Source organism: Strix uralensis, chromosome 9 (assembly GCF_047716275.1).
Source record: "Strix uralensis isolate ZFMK-TIS-50842 chromosome 9, bStrUra1, whole genome shotgun sequence".
In the NCBI taxonomy this organism is placed as follows: Eukaryota; Metazoa; Chordata; class Aves; order Strigiformes; family Strigidae; genus Strix; species Strix uralensis.
In genome coordinates, this window is record NC_133980.1 from 17734947 (window position 1) to 17753062 (window position 18116).

An 18116-nucleotide genomic window follows, 5' to 3' on the forward strand; every position below is an offset into this window, starting at 1 on the left:
CCACATTTATGACTTTTCAGGAGCTGAGAGAAAGTAGCAGCCTCATACTTAAACAAAAAATATTTTATTTTTATTTAGTTTTCTTTTTCTCACTGTTAGGCTTCTGGTAACAGCTTTATTAAAGATCCAGCTCTAGAATGTTTGGTGAAAATTTACAGTGGCAGAGAAAGGAGTACAAGTACTTACTTTAAAATTAATAAGAAAATAATTATGGACTTTATATCATCCAGACAATGCACCAGTCTTTCTAGACAAAACCTCTGCACACATGATATACTCTTTAGGAAAATCACAGGAATAATCTATAAGGAAATGCAATACATTAATGTGAACCCCAATCTGGACAAGTCAGCTCTTTATTGTTTTGTTATACAATATTTTATGAAAATTTAAAAAAAAAAAAATCAACTGCAAAAGCTAGCGCATATGCAGACCTAAGAATGACACAATTACATTTCTGCTTACTATTTGCTGTTTTTTCTTAACACACAGACCATAAAAGTTGCTGCTCAATAACCACTGCATATATTTAAGGATTATGCCCACAAAAAAGTTTCATCAGCTTTATGAACATTCCTTAGTTTCCAGACATTATCATAGGCCTTCACTTGCTCTCACTGAAGTTAATGACAAGACTCCCATTGCCTTCAACAGGAGTTCTTCTCAAACAATAAGGCAAGGATGATAACTTCTGTGCAGTGAGGAGACTGGAATTCACCTTGAGACTTGTATGACTATATGTAAGTAACACCCACAAAAATCAAACAATGTTTTACAATAGGTCCTGAAATAACATATGTAAAATGATGCAGATTCTCACAATGCTATGGAAACAAATACAAATGAAGCTTGATTAATATTGTGGGTTTTTTTTTTTTTAAAGTAATACAAATCTGTGATGTTAATTTGGTTATGAACATGTTCTGAAAACAATATTATCCATAAATAATCAGCATGTTGTGAAATTGAATAAAATTTTAACTAATATAAACACATTATTAAAACATAATTAATGAGTATATTTGTGCATACAAATTTTCTTCTTTTATACTAAGCTTCAGAACTCTGTAAACCGCGAGGCATTCATCGTGCTTAACATGGCAGAAAGTTAAATTAACTGTCTTCATTATTTTATTTTGTTCAGTCCTCTTCCCATCAAACATGCAAACACTGTCATCACCATTTTTGGCTTCACTTCAACCAGATCATCCGGAAGAGCATATATACGAGCACCAATTTTTCGAGCAACTGAAATGGCATACCTTGGAAAACAAGAGAAAATAAATATTGTTATTTTCCTTGCATCTACTAGCATGACAAGATTCAAAACAATGGATTTTAATAGCAGGATATGCCTGTTCAGTCATCACTTACACTCTACGAGAAAATGGATGTTATTGTGATGTAATTAGCAATTGTATTGGCAGACATTTGGCTACCGGTTATCAAAGCATTTTTTGTCAAAACCAATATGAGTTATGGCAGGCTATTAATAAACCAATTGCAGCACAGTAGTGGTAGGTCATATTAGCCATGAATGTGAGTTCATATTTTAAATATGCTAGAAAAATAGCTCTAGAATATTAAATTTATAATATTTCTGTTTGAAACAGATCAACTAATATTAGTGTAATCTCTCTGTTAACAAATCAGTAAATCATTCATTACACAATGAATTCATGCATTTCCTGCACTTAAGGAAAACACAAAGCATTCATTTAAAACTTACTTAGCATTATTCAATTTGTCCTGGTAAGAAAGATCTTCCCTCTTGACCATTTCTGGACGAACTGCTTTTGGTGCAATGGCATCTATTAAATCTAGGACAGGTAAACTAGTGCTAATTGTTTTGTCCTAAAAGAAAAGACTGAAAAGATTAGTATAAGGAATTTGCTTTGATTATTCTGTCTTCACATGCAAAAAACGCTACAGCACATCTTACATACCTACTAAAAGATAGCAGCATATTTTGTTACTTTATCACGTGAAGGTTTTTCTCCCTCTTTATGAGGTCTAATGTTCTTTTCCGCAATCAGAATGCTAAGGTTCACACTCAGTGTTGGTATTATTATTCCACAAATGGTTTAAATTATTTAATGAAACACCCCCCCTTCCCTAAGGAAGGAAGGGAACTGTTAAAGACAACAAAAAGCTATTTACATTCCCCAACTACTTTTATTTTTCTCCTTTTCTTGTAATGGAACTATTTTCTGCAGTAGCTTGTGCCTCACTTTTTATAATTTTTCAACTCAGATGGTATTCTGAGCTAGTACAAGCAGTCTGTGTTCTGTATTTAATACACGGACATGTGTTTTCTTCTATTCTTAAAACAGCAAGTGCTATTGCTGCAATTATTTCTTCCCAACTGTCAGGGCAGATAAGCAGCTGTGTCAAACCAAGAGTCAGCAGCAGTGCCAGTGAGGCTGGCTCTGTCCCTGCAGGGGCTTGGCACATGAGCCTCATGACATGGCTGCCTTCGCCACCAGGTCAGAACTCTGATTTCAAATTCAGTGAAGTCCTATACACCCATCATATTAATTACACATTTAAAAATAGTAATATACATTTGCTTGAAGACACCGAATGCATGGAGTACCTCCCCAAGACCATAAGCCAGAAACCACACTTTCGTCATTTTTATTGTTTGAACTAATGGCAATTCACAGAATCACAGAATCATCTAGGTTGGAAAGGACCCTGAAGATCATCTAGTCCAACCTTTAACCTAACACTGACAGTTCCCAACTCCACCATATCCCTCAGCGCTATATTCAATAGAGCTTTGCTTTCATAGTCCACAATAAATATCAGGGATCTCTGTGTTCTCTGCTATACAATCTGCTTGCTGCAGTAACCCCAAAATATAGACAAAAATTCAAATTGTGATAGACAATATATACATGAATGTTGTCAAAAATCAGTAGTAAAAAAAAGGTATGCTGAGTAATGTCACTTTATGTCAGTAGCTCCTCATTGGTCTACCGTCAGTTGAATTACCTTAAAAACACAACCAATGACCCCCAAAAACCACAGGCATACCAAAAGCAAGATGTTGGGACAGATCTCTTCATACTTTCAACTTCTTTATACCACCCTTATTACAATTTGTGTAGAAATAAGAGAGGCAGCAATTCCTTGAAGACCTAAGTTACCTTCTAGAGTAAAAAATATTTTGTTCTATAAAGTTATTTGATATTACCTTTTGCCTAATGCTTACCTAATTCAATTTCATAACACAGTGAGCTCTCAAATATTTAACTTGCTAGGTTCTTACATTCCTGTTGTGAGCCACCAACATAACCTTTCAGAGTATACAATGCACCTGTATAAGGATGTTATGTTTGCATGCAAGTGCTATTATTGATCTACCATTTCTAAAGAATGAGATTCACACTGCATGACACACCTGACATACACGACTTCTTCTATGTTTAACACTTCAAAAACATGAAAGGAAACTTCCTTTATCAATTTTGTTCACATTTGCTGAATGGGAAAAGCTGCTATTTTGTACAGGTCTGCTGCACATCAGCATGGCAATGAAAACAAGAGATGTCACTGGTTAATTTGCGCTCCCTCTCCTGGCTCTGTCACACACGAGTACATATTTTTGACCATCTGTTATTAAAAATGGTGATTTCCCCCCCAAACTGTTCACATTTGTACAAGCATGATACTGCCTAGATCCAAAAATTTGGAAGATATATGACATGCCATGTCCAAACATTGGTAACTTCAGACAGAAACCCCTTTGAAAGTGTTGCCTTTGTTGTTAGTGGTGGTGGGGTTTTTTTGTTTTGTTTTGAATCTTACAGCAGCAATTACAATTTCTTTTTGTTTATTAACAGGCTTGTAAAATACTTTTGAAGATTCACAGACTGTCAGAAATATTTTCTTACACAATTATGCTAGCTGCTGGGAGAGCCCCCGTTAAAGCCAAATTGTTACAGATCAGGTTAAAAATCCCAGATCTGATTATATGTGGAAAGAAGAAAAGTAAGTTAATTTGATTACCTTGAAACTTGTAATTGAAGTTTTCTTATTTGCATTTGCAAGTGTCCAATTCACCCACTTAATAATAATTTCATCATTTACTTTTTCCCCCTCTCCGAGGTCTGATAGTACATTCAAAGTATACCTTTAATAAAGAAAGTAAGAGTCCAAGTTAAAGTGAATGGTAGAAGTCAACTCTGCTAACAGTACAAAGCAACAAGCAAAAGTAAAATATTACTTCAGCACAGTAACAATGCCAAGTACTCATCTTCATAAGGTACCCTTACTTTATAAACTATTTAACACTTAAAATCCCTTTTTTGGTTGTTGCAAGAATAAAATAACATCCAAAAATTCATAATATTTACTGTCACATCTTCTTCATATATTTGTTTGACTCAGCACATCATAACTAATTTTACTTTATAAGTTTAAATGGCTCCCTACCATCCAAGTCACCTTGAAAACTGAATCACAATAGTATGAGAAACAAAAAGCATTGAGTGTTTTTGGGTAGGTGTAAGAAAATTGACTTGTGCAAAATATTTGCAATAAAATACTCTACTGAAATCAGGTTATAATATATTTTTTTCCTGCTCAATGCCCTAGGAAGATCCTGATTTTATAATAATTTCATTACTGGAGCTGTGATGGCCTAAACATTTCTTCCCATTTTTAACTTCTATAGCATACATACCTCTTCCTATTTATCTTTCTTTTTTGATTTTACAAATATTTGAATTATTCTCTACTTACAGAAAGATACATAAAATCAACCTGAAATAAGTTGTGCTCTTTTTGCTTGCTGCAGGATTTATAATTTTAATAACAATTTTTAGTATGTAAGGTTTTAATTGTCTCTATAAATGGATGTGTACACATATACACTATTGTGGTTTCAATTACTACACAGTATGTAAAACTACAAAAAAAATATATAAAAGTTTATCTTAGAGAAGAGGGATATTTAAAGATGGCTCTTTAAAATACCTGTTGGGTGAACTGAATACTAGCTTTAATTTGCCTTGATATACAGACACACACAGATACATATACATACACATTTATCACATAATGTGCCTAACTTACCTTCTCATCAGCTGCCATACCAAAGCCAAAGTAAGAGTTGGATTACCCTCATTTAGATCATGTCCAGCAATACCAACCAGCGAGAATTTGGCTTTTGTCTTCCCAAGTTCTACTGCATAATTGCAATTCTCAATCTAAAAATAAATGTTGTGTGCAAATCATGAAAACATCTTAGTATTTCTATAATGCAGACCTATAATCTAAGTGTATTTTGAATTACTTTGATTTACTGTTACCTATGGTAAGATTTGGAGCTAGAGAAAGATTTCTAGCCTTTCTACACCGTGATTAACATAACACAGATAACAATTTTTACTATAAATGCAAGTATGCAAGATTCCAACGATAATCTTTTTTCACACTTGAGAAAAAGTTCACTTCCACTAAAGTCAATGAATTTATACTTGCATCAAAACTGATTTTGGAAAAATACTGAAATGAATCACAGAATCATGGAATCATCTAGGTTGGAAAAGACCTTGAAGATCAACTAGTCCAACCATTAACCTAACATTGACCGTTCCCAACTCCACCATATCTCTCAGCGCTATGTCAGTCCGACTCTTAAACACCTCCAGGGATGGGGACTCCACCACCTCCCTGGGCAGCCCATTCTCTCGCCTAACAACCCGTTCTGTAAAGAAATACTTCCTAATATCCAGTCTAAACCTTCCCTGGTGCAACTTGAGGCCATTCCCTCTTGTCCTATCGCTTGTTACTTGGTTAAAGAGACTCATCCCCAGCTCTCTGCAATCTCCTTTCAGGTAGTTGTAGAGGGTGATGAGGTCTCCCCTCAGCCTCCTCTTCTCCAGACTAAACAACCCCAGTTCTCTCAGCCGCTCCTCGTACGACATGTGCTCCAGACCCTTCACCAGCTTCGTTGCCCTTCTCTGGACACGCTCAAGTAATTCAATGTCCTTTTTGTAGTGAGGGGCCCAAAACTGAACACAGTCATCGAGGTGTGGCCTCACCAGTGCCGAGTACAGGGGTAAGATCACTTCCCTGTCCCTGCTGGCCACGCTATTTCTGATACAAACCAGGATGCCATTGGCCTTCTTGGCCACCTGGGCACACTGCTGGCTCATGTTCAGCCGGCTGTCAATCCACACCCCCAGGTCCCTCTCTGACTGGCAGCTCTCCAGCCACTCCTCCCCAAGCCTGTAGCGCTGCTGGGGGTTGTTGTGACCCAAGTGCAGCACCCGGCATTTGGCCTTATTGAAACTCCTACAGTTGGCCTTAGCCCATCGCTCCAGCCTGCCCAGGTCTCTCTGCAGAGCCTCCCTACCCTCGAGCAGATCAACACTCCCACCCAACTTGGTGTCCTCTGCAAATTTACTAAGGGTACACTTGATCTCCTCGTCTAGATCATCAATAAACGTGTTGTTCTTAGACAGTAACTGTTTTTCCATCTACATTTCTGGTTTCATAATGATCACAAAACTAACTGACAGCTTGGATTCTGCAAGTCTTGCACAAATTCTCCTGGCAGCATATAAAACTACTCTGTGAGGAAACACCTCACAATATAAGAGCATCAGGCAACAATATCTGTGTCAGGCCTGAAACTTTTACTTATAAGCCCTAATTAGACCCAAAATTAAACACTGCCAAAAGATGTCCACATTTAGAAACTAAAGTGGTATATGCTCTAACTGCTATTTATTCCTTGGGATAATATCTGGAAGATCTTTTTTTCTTGCCAGGACTATCTCAGTAGCATGCAAATCTAGACAACCCAAATTACTACAAACAGCACAATGGAAGACAGTGAAACTGGACTGTATTACAGAGTATCTACCCACCTTTTTCATATTACCACCAAGTAATGAATAAGGAGGTTTGTTGACGTGGTTCCAGTCAACCGTCACACGAGTCATATCATACAATTGGAAGATTATTAAAGCATCAGAGAGGTCACTAAACGAGAGTAAAACAATGTTTTAAGTACAAAAGCTCATATTCATAATGAAAATGTTAAGTACTTCAGGCTTCCCCAAGTGTAATTAAGTTGCTGAAAAATTCCAGTCACATAAGTAAAAATTTGTGTTGTTCTGTAGAGAAAGTGGCCTATATCGTATTGCTTGATTTCTGTGATTATTTACATTAAATTGTATATTTAATTTCATTATTTTCACAAATCTCAGTGAAGGAAACACTGCCACTGGTTTTACCAACTTTTAATTAAATAATTGCTTTCATAGGGTAGGCAAAGATGAAACATCTAACTAGAGTTTTCATTTATTGATCTAGTTTTAGTTTCCTTAGGAATTCCCAAAATGTTAAATACTCATACTTTATCTGCACCTACAGATGTATTTTGCTAAAGAATAATCAAAACCAGTATCAGCTACTTGCTAAACAGAATTCTCCACATGAAGCTATCTACAGATGGTATCACTTAGCAGAGGTCAGAAAACAGAAACAATGAAACCTAACAGCAAAATATACATGTAAGCAGATGTTCCCAGTTTCTCCCTATAGCCCATCTTGTATTGATAGGGTTTGAATCGACTGCTGGCACAATTTTAAAGTGATCAGAAGCATCTAAAAAACATGCTAAAAAGTCCTTTATTTTGAGGGAATACCACACTGCACAGATTCTTACAGTCTACTCAGCAGACATCTATCCTCTCTTTAGTTTAGAATTACATTACTGTTTTAATAGGTTTGTAGTCATTTCATCTGTCATGAGAGAAATAAAAATAATGTGTTGTAAAATACAATTTTCAACGTAATTCAACGTAATTCAAAGTACACGAGTGAAGGGAGCACATCAAAACTTTTTAGGTTTTCTAGTATCTCTAGATCATGAGTAGAATATCCGAGTCCAATACTGCTTAATGCAGTTCTGCAGACCAGTCTTGAAGTTCCTATCACACTGTGTGGAAACCTAGAAATCACTCTTCTAGTAGAAATACAACTTCCCTTTCTTCTTCCCTCCTTCTTTCTTCCCCATCATCCAAGTGAAATCAAATTATTGTTTTAAAGAAAAGCCTCACCTGTATAAATGATTAACATATGGGCTTACACCCAGTGAATTCATCCAGTTTCTGAAAGTCCTTTCTTCCTTACTTTCTCCTATGGTTACAAATATAGTTCTATATAAATTATTGGAAAAAACATTTTAATAAGTAATGTTTAAATGACTCTCATATCCCTTCCCCCACCCCCCGAAAAATGAATTCATCCTTTCCCAAACAGTAGTCTCTACTGGCCAATAAATAAGGTAATCCCATTAAACTCAGAGTCCCTCAGTTCTGGGCACAAGGCCAGAGGCACTACAAGGAGTACTATTAGACTGCATTTTTCTGTGTAAATACAATTTGATAAAATACAGAAATAGACAGTTCATTGGTTATATTTTAGATAATTAATATATCATGGAGAAAATAGTGATGACTAGTAATCATTTCCTAAATGCAAAATCAGTGGAAATTGCATTCAACAGTATCTTTAAATCTGTTTCAAATAGTACTAACTTTTAATAAAAATATTCCAACACACTTATTGCATCAAATTCCAGAAGCTACAGCTCCACTTCTCTCCACACTTAAGTTCCAAGGTCCTCCCCAAAACAATAGGCCTCACCTTTTTTAAACACCAGAGACTTAGCGAGGCAGTAGTGTATTGTTTAAATTTGTGATGCTATTTATACTTCCAAGGGGGCTAGTTATTCTCACAATTTTAAATAGCAACTCTGCTTATGAGAAATGCAGACAACTCAGTAGGAAAAAAAAAACGAAACACATCTTCACTCTCCTGACTTAAACTGTTTTTATCTGTTGTACTCAGGAGTTCCTGAACTAACCTTCTTTCTCTATAAAGTTACAGTTTGCAGAAATACATTAACTCTCTACATACATTGTTAAAATTTAGGTAATGTTGTATCTGTGGCCAACCGCATGTGAAGAAGTGCTGCATAGCACTATGTCAAGGCAAAGCAATTAAGAAAATACTTAGCCTGAATATGTGAGCTTGGAATAACCTCATCACTCTGTTCCCCTGGACTGATCATCCACAATTAAGGAACAGAAGGAACATTGAGGAGGCAGAAAACCTCCCCAAACAATGAAAGAACAGATTTGTCAAAACTGAAACACTTAAAAAATCTGAGTAAGATTTTCCTTTGCTTTTTTCATTTGTTCCTTAGAGGATAATGGTACCGAGTTTGTCTAACGAGGTTTATGTAGCATGAAAACTGTCTCATTTAGTACTGCAGTTCTGTGTTTACTACAGAACAATGAATGCTTTTGCAAAATGAAGCTACTATATAAATATGTATTCCTCATTAGAATAGAAAGAAAACCTTTTTAATATCATTTTTCCATCAAATAGACCTATGTCATGAGATCACTTTTTAGACAGAGGTTACAATTTTAATCTAGGTCTCTTCCACTTCTATACAGAAAGTTCTGGACTTGAACATATATTTATAAAAAAATTAAATTCAGAAATTTCAGCTGTAGTGAACATTTTCCAACGGAATAAATTTTATTTTAAAAGTTTCAGTCAGCTTATGAGTTACTTTTCTTTCTAATTATTATGAAATAGATGATATTCATCCTACTGATATATTTTCTTCCTAAATTGAGGTCTTTCATATGCAATTCAAACTAGTATTTGTTTCAAAAATTTACTTGTAAAAATTACCGAAGAGTCACTGATGAATACATGCTGAAACAAAGAAAAATACTATTCTGCAAAGTCTTCAGGGAGTCATCTTTGTTTCACATACTTCTTCCCACAACAAAATTTAAAAGACAACAAAGAATCACATTTTATGACAAAGTTATTTAAAAAAGCAGTGTTTTTCCATAAAAAAGATACAATCAAAATACAAGCATGATATATAATTTAAGTTTATAAAGAGTAACTTAAGAGGTTATAGTGTTTTGAAACAAGTCCCTTTTGCCTTTTTTTTTTTTTTTTTTGGAAGTTTTTAGGCTTACTGAGCTTTGAGTAGGTTTACAATATCTAAAATACTGACCACAAAGTGCTTTTAGGAACACTTGCAAAGACAGTAACAGGATTATTTCATGAACTCTTACTGAACAAAGCATATCTACAAAAACAGATACTCAGCAACTGCACTCACACTGAGAATTTCAAAATGCATGCTTAATACTGTTGAAAGAATCCAAAGGAGCCAAGCAGGAGCAAGAACATGCAAGTTGGGCAGCACCCTTTTGGATAGCAGGAATCCAGGAACTAAACCCAGCACACTATATTTAATATGCCACTCTAAACAAATCCCTTTATCATGCAACACATAAGCGTTCATAAGTTTTCCAGATGGCTGAGAACTGACCGATTTTTTTCTCTCTATTCTCTTATTCAAAATATACCTTGTGATCCTATCAGGAGCATATCTTCTGCTGAGTGGTGCAGCAGATAGCCAAAATCATTGGAAAATTGCAGAAAGGGGGCAGAGCTACACAAAAGAGAGGAGCAAATTTGGTAGTATCCTTTATATTTATTGCTATCTTTTTCTTCAAGATCATTATACTATGGAACTGAGTGGGGAGTAGCCATAGTGATGGGGTCAAGAATCCAAAGGGCTCCAAATATCTACAGTTCTCTCCGAAAGACAACAGAGCTCAAGATGCAAATTGCACCCTAAGTTCAGCTGGCCCAAGCAGGAGTAGTTAACCCTTTTGTTGTAACAGCCTTGAAGGCTGTCAGTGTTGCTGTAAGCAACAGCAGCAGAGGTCATCTACACCGGAGGAAACAGAGGTGGACAGAAATGCCTCCTCTTCCTCCCCCCAGGAACTCAGCTTTCTGTGTGACTTAGACTCCGAACTCTGGTGCCTTCCCCACAAGGGAGAAGTTCCTCAGAGCAACAGCAACGCTCAGTTAAAGGTCGTGTACTGACTGAGGTCAGGACTCCCTGCTCCATCCCTACATGATATTAAATGTTCTTTTTTTTATGTCAGTATACCTGAGAGAAATGCTCTATATACAAGTGCACATCAACAGACATTTATGTCAATTTATGCATGGTGTTCATTGTCTTAAATCAAAGAGAACAGCCATGTCATACTCTTTGGGTGGAACAGTCACTGAAAATATGGAATTTATGCAGGAAAATGAAGACTTTCAGAAAGCTCTACTCATCCACACATGCCTAGAGCTTTACATCTTGGTTCATGGAAAGCCCCTACTGGTTAAACCCACAGAAAGAACTATATAGCATTTGACTTACTGCAAGTCCTGCCCCCCTTTTATATGCATCATGCTAGACCTCTGGGTTTTTTTTTCTTCTCTTTTACTTATGATGGCATATTAAAGCAATAGAAAAATACAAGAACAATTCAAAAATTGACCAGAAAGGGACAGAGATGATTAAAACACTAGGGGGAAGGGGGAAAAAAAAAAAAAAGAAACACTTTTATGGAGCACAGAAAAGTACTAAATACAGTACCTACATTAGGAGGGGTCAAATCTGCATTTCATGAAGCAAAATAGGAAAGCATTATAAATGATGAGTCAGATTTCAACACACAATCTATGATGAAACTATAAAGAAATGAATGTCTTACATTTTATATCACTATCTTGAGAAAACATCAGTAAAAACACAGGATTTCATGGAAAAAAATAAAACAATTTAACAGAAAAACACGTTAACAACATTGTGTTTTGGCTGAAATAACTCTTTTGACAGTTTAGATTTATGCGACACCACAGGAGTTATTTGGGGGCAAAGGAGAGGAGTCTACTTGCCTTTGAACAGATAACATTGGCATGATTATCCATTTCTAAAATATGCACTATAAACAGTAAGTTAAATTTGGCCAGTATTTATCATTACAAAATCGTAATCTAGCATTCAGGTGATTGTAACTTTTTATAAACTGTTTTAGCTAAGACTAAATAAGATCTCATGTAAATATTTTAGGAAAGTTCAGAAAGTAGTTCAGCTGGTTTTTGCCATGTCAATGAAAACTCTTCTAAATTTGATCAAGTTTTCAGTATTTCAAATCACACCTGCAACTTTATGTTCAGAACAGAGAAGCTGAAGTGAACATATTCCACCTCCACACAGCTCCTGTTTACATTTCCAAGAGCGTACATTTCTAACAAAATTGCAGCAGAGGAAGAGCAGGCCTTTCCTTCAATCACTTGTCCTGGACAGCAGGGACTGCAGTGACTAGGGATATCACAGCTGAAAAGGGAAGACTACCTCCAGTGCTCAGATAACTATCACAGAGCTGGTACCCAGCTGAAACTAGAAGAGCAGGAAGCCTGAAACAGGAGTGGTCTGAGGCATACAAGATTTGTGACACAGGGATGCAGCAGAGCAGACAAAATATGAAAAAAAGAGGAGCAAAGGAAGATGGACTCACCTAGATGGAAAGGAAACCTGATAGGAACAGTAAGAGGAAGGCAGGAGGAGGCAGTGCAGAGGAATGTGTGAACATTGCTGATGATTCTCCCGAGTGCGGCATCCCTGATTCTCACCATTCCCTTGAGATCAGTCAACAACTGTGAAATACACTGGCAGGAGCCATTTCATTATCCTAGATTAGCTGGTCCACAGAAAGGGTAACAGCCAAAGTTTGCTACCAATTATCCCTTTATCTCTAGCATTAGGCATCCGAACTGAACAGTTAAAGCCCAAACTTGCTGATATGCTAGGATCTATATAGGTTACTGATGCAATAGATTAATATAGGTTGCTGATACAGAAGCCTTTTTTTTAATGTTTCCTGTTTTAAAAGGCAACAAACTAATACACATACACACACATATATATAAACACAGTATGTGAAAAGTACATTAAGACTATTTACAGTTGCCTAGTACAGCACTGCAAATTAGGGAAAGCTAGGATTTGTATATCAGCTAAAATAACAGCATGGAAAGAAACACAGAAAACTGGAAAAGGAGTAAGAGGATGGGTTTTGCTGCTGCAAATGAATCATAGAAGGTTATTCAGGAATAGCCTTTGGTCAGGCTAACACAAGTGAACAACATTCACAGTAACAGGGATTTCTACTAAGGCTTATATTGAAAGCTAGCAAGAAAGCTCTATATGCTGGTGTTAACACAGGCACCATCACACAGGGATCCTATATTACAACCTAGAAGGAATACTTAAATAGAAATCACTAATATTCTTGTCTCCTGAATGCTTAATAAGTTGAGTACCTTCTAATAAATTGAAATCGTAAGATGAGTTGTCAGGCTTGTGTAGGGCTGGATATGTGTTAAAGAGATTTGCAACAAAAGCCAGATTGAGTTTAGGGTTGCCTGCAACCACATCAGCTGGAGTAACAAACTGTCTGCAGCCCAATTTATCTGCCTGTTGGAGCATGTACTCAGCCCTCCTCAAGTCATTTTTATCCTAGAAGAAAAAAAAAATATAATGAATACTAGCACGTTTCCATTCTTCACTGAATCATCAGTTCGGCAAATCCTTGAATGACCCATGTCAGTTCCTCCCTGATTTCCCCAGTGCCTGAGCTAGCTCTGACAGCCTACAACAATTCCTCTCTTCCCATCTTCCTTCCACTTTTTGTCCTTCACTTCTGTGGCTGCCTGTCCAGCATTCCTCATGAATCGCAGCAACAGCAGTAGCAGCCAGAGGTGTAGTGGTTATATTTCTATTTCCAGACTGTTGATTCCCATACTGCATATTCTCCTACATGTACCAAAGGTTCACCATCACTGTTTTAAACTGGTATTTTCAAGCATAGTAATTACAAATGATGCCCAAAACCCTCAGTAAGAGTTTGAAAGCTCCAGAATGTGGTAATTCACTACCTTGCTTTCCTTTTAATATTTTTACTTCTGAATCATCTTAAATTGCTAACCTATGTGTTATTTTGTTTATTCTTTTATTTTTATTATTTTTAATGTACACAGAATAAATTGGTGTTCAAAACTGTGTAGCATATACTTTTTGCCTCTAATCTTCACAACACTAAGACTTACTATGTATATGGAAATGAGTCAGTAATTGAATTACTGTTAGAATTGAATAACAGACAGTAATTCGACGTTGGTACACTCACCCAGAAACTTGCTCTAGAACAAGTTGTTACATGTTACTGATATGGGTTTATAACCCATTACAGAACATGAACATATGAACTGTAGGAAATGATGTGGAAAAAAAATGAACTACTATCCTTTCTCACTCCAAAAAAGCATCCAAAACGAAAGCAAACAAACAAAACAGAGCTGTCCTCATGAAGGAGTCTGAGAGAACTAAAGCTGGTAAGCAAATGCAGTTTTGCATGTGGGTTTTCATTATTATAATGAATAACGAGATTCTATTTAAGATTCTGATTGAAATATAGATATCTCAGGCATGCAGTTCAATTTTGCATTAAATGCATTCTCAGAACAATCCTTCCGACAAGCATTATGTAGCAGCTTAGTGAAAAGTGTTTTTCAGATCTACCTAGGCTGATTTTAGACCCTCTATCCCTTTACAACTTAAGGCTTCATGGATGCTACACTTTCCTGCTGGTTACTGGAAGGGCTCACATGCTATTTCTGAATGCTGTTTGGTTTGAAGAAAGATCACAAGGTTTGTGAAGTCTACTCTTTCCTTGTCTGAATTACAGAAGAGCAAAACTGAGCAGGATGTTGTAATATTCATGTTGGAGGATCCAACTGAAAATAAAAAAGCAGTTAGACATACTCCAAGTAAAGCATAGCTCCAAATTTTAGACTGCAGGATGTGTTACCCTGTTTCAGCAGCACTTTGGAACTTTACTCAAGTTTTTACCCATTTAAGCTTTTGTGACTTTGAGGAATCTGACTGATCTTTTGTATGCTTTACAGAACAAAAGAGGATTTTGGGACAGCCTTGTAACCAGGATGTTGGATACATCCATACATAGAGGTCTCCAGTAATTTCAGTCTATTTTTACATTTCTGGATACTTACATGAAATCCTGATAAGTCAATTTTAATGTGCAATTCAGCAAGGTCATCTCCTTTGGGTGCAATCTGATTTAACAGATGGTAGTATGCTCTTGAATCCTAAAACAAGCAGTGTAATATTTTAAAAAGAGCAAGTATATAGCCTTTCATAGCCATTTACTGCTTATAGTCCAATTCAAAAGCCATAGAAGTAAAAAATATGGCACCCTAATTTCAGTGAATATGGATGAGATCATACAGCCATTTTACTATGCTATTTCACATAGAACTTATTTAGCCAGATGAGGGAGAAAAGGAATGCCTGCTAATTATTCTGGACAATGTTAAATTTATTCTGCTGAATATGAACTAGACAGCTGTAATTAAGATACTTAAGGCAAATTTATATAGGTTACCCACAAAAAAACCCCAATAAGGATCTTTTCAGTGTTGGTATTTTATTCCTTCACTATCATTTTCCAACAGACTGTTCTATAAAAATATATCTGTCTTAACTGATGAGGTAATGGAATTAAAAATGGAGAGCAAAGTGGCTTTTTTAGAGTGAATCTATAGTGACAACAGAAATTATATTTATTTGATGCAGTTTTCAGTATGCTTCTAGTTTTTTTTCCCCACAAAGAAACTAGGAAGATAAACCAAAAATCTGCTAGTTTTACAAGTGTTTAATACTTTTCTTAAATAGCATGTAACATTTTTATCATAGTAACAGTTTTCATATAAAACCTTAAGTAAAGGTTTGCTTTAACAATAGCCTTCTTGGTGGCATTTCAAAAGATTGAACTAGCAATTAATGACATGGTTTTCTTCAACAAAAAGAGGACTTATCACCTTAGGGAATCTTTCTCCTTTGCTTTTAGTTTTAAAAAGTTGGGTTTTTCTCTCTTCTACAGTACTCTGCATACCTTATGCAGAATGACTGAAGGAGAAGAAATATGCAGATCTGCCATCTGCCCCAAGGAACCAGCATGCCTTTCAGTCCCCTTGTGTCAGTAAATTGGCACACCAGCAAAGCACGGTGATTGAGGAGGGTTGCGCTCTCCTTGGATCAAGGATCAGTAGCTACTCCACACAGCCCTCTGAATAACTGCTCTTTCCTCAAGAGGTTTCCTACTCCTCTGTGGAATGCTAGGTAGGAAGGGCAATCACCATGAGCAAATAGGCACTGGGAAGAGATTTAAAGCCATACATGTCTTTAAAACAACAAAAGAAAGAAAAGATGGGTATCTGCAGACCCAGGAGCAGAGAAGGATGGACAAGAAAAAGATAACTAATAAGGGTAGTACAAATTGTCCTAAATAACTCTAATAACAATCTTAGAACATTAGAACTTCCCTGAATATGAGCTTCTCCAAAATGTTCTCTTTGCACTGTGATGTGAGAATACATGGTATGAGCAACTGAACAGGGTATGAGAGATCAAAACAATGATCTTTCAGTGTTGAAAAACGCAGGATGAACCTATAGCTGGAAAAAGTAGATGACTACTATTTTTCTAAATACTTCTGATCTGACTAATTTGTTTCCATGCATAGTGTGTTTAAATACCATTATGTTCAATTATCAGAGCGATAACTACATACCTTAATGTCTTGGCTGAAGTTACTGATTTTCTGCCATCCGGCACCGGCCAGATGGTAGTTCACCCAGCGTAACAAGAGCTCTTCTGGGGAAAGCTTCATTAACTGGTCTAGTTCTTCCCCTTCATTTAGCAAGGCGATAAGTGCTAAAAGCAAGTTTGAAAAAAAGCTGAAATCATTGCTGTTGTGGTCTCACTTAATTCCAAATTGCCAACATTGCTATACCTGGCATTACTCTTACCTTCATTTCTGGAGATCTCAATATCGGCAAAAAGACCAACTTTAATGATCTGCCACAAGAGTCCTAACACCAAGTGTGGTTTTCCTTCTTGCAGATCTTGTGATCCAATATTGACAACCGTACAGCCAATAGCAGATGCTGAGTTCAGAGCCAGGTTTAGGTTTTCCTATTTGGAATATCATTGTTTAACAAATCTATAAGATTGTAATTCTTAGTAATTTTGTTCATATTAATTTTTTTAAGTTTTAGAAGTTATAAGAAATAATGCATTAGTTCAATGATTCCCAGTGGAAAACTGCACTCTGGAGTTTTTTTTGTGAACCACCACATATGTTATCAAAATTTAATGGACATTATTGACAGTATGGACTCACCAAAAAAACCATGGACCACCTTCTGCAGGTTGTATCGCTGAGGAATACTCTAATCAAAATATTTTTTGTAATTCATAAGTATCACATACACAAATTAAACAATATTGCTTAAAATATCAAGGGCTTGATCCTGTGGAAAAACGTGCTCATATGAATTCTGCCCTGTGCAGGAGTCTACTGACATGACTGTCATCCCATCTTGGATCTTACCCAGGCTTACACATTTGCTCAAGCAACTGTTAAACTGTAACTGAACAGACAGTGTAACAAAACCATGGCAATTCAGCATCCTGACACTGAAGATAAAGATAGTGATTTGTCACAGACGACACATTCCAAGAAGAAATACCTGGCAGCTCTCCTAAATATTACTCTCTATTTTCTCATGTCATATTTTAACTATCTACATAGACAACATAATCACATGTCGTATCATCTTTGCTGACACATCTTTAAGTAGAGATTACAAAACCCACTTGAAGGATTTAGAACATGGTGTTTTAACTTTTCATATTTTCATGTCACAGCCTGAAATGAAAAGTCTGGCAATTAACTGAGATTTTTAATCAGGATTTTTTATTTTTCCCCTCAGGCGGGTAACTTATGGATCTATTCCCCTCTTCCAGACCTATTTTCTTATGCCCAAACCTATGGTCTTAAATACTGTTTCTCTCACATATTTTCATGACTTCACACACAACTGAAAGTCTCATCTTCTGTCCAAGGTACTCTCCACTATTGAAAATGCACCACCCTACCATACAGTATACAGCCACGCAGATACCTTCTGCATTGCTAAAATACAACCTGATCACCCACTCAGAAGCCTAAAATTATTTTCTTCAGATACTTAGTAAAGGAAAACGAGAACAGAAAATAGGGAAAGAACTAAGGAGAGCACGAAAAATACAAGTTTTCCTGTAAATCATTTAAGAAACAGGA

General features: G+C 36.3%; 1 protein-coding gene across 5 annotated transcripts in view; it reads right to left on the reverse strand.

Annotated features, from left to right (window-relative positions):
* Positions 1-48: 48 nt before the first annotated feature.
* The window catches only part of PLS1 (plastin 1), a 48736-nt gene continuing 30668 nt past the window's right edge, over positions 49-18116 (reverse strand). For 4 of the 5 annotated variants that reach the window (XM_074877576.1, XM_074877575.1, XM_074877577.1 and 1 more), the window contains exons 7-17: positions 16801-16966; positions 16563-16705; positions 14983-15078; positions 13234-13429; positions 11504-11524; positions 8082-8160; positions 6885-6999; positions 5083-5216; positions 4015-4138; positions 1730-1854; positions 49-1262 (exon numbers count right to left, since the gene is read on the reverse strand). In XM_074877576.1, the coding sequence (XP_074733677.1) occupies positions 1127-1262; positions 1730-1854; positions 4015-4138; positions 5083-5216; positions 6885-6999; positions 8082-8160; positions 11504-11524; positions 13234-13429; positions 14983-15078; positions 16563-16705; positions 16801-16966 (1335 nt within the window). In that variant the 3' untranslated portion in view covers positions 49-1126. The remainder of the gene's footprint in view (positions 1263-1729; positions 1855-4014; positions 4139-5082; positions 5217-6884; positions 7000-8081; positions 8161-11503; positions 11525-13233; positions 13430-14982; positions 15079-16562; positions 16706-16800; positions 16967-18116) is intronic. The other variant, XM_074877579.1, reaches the window with a different exon arrangement.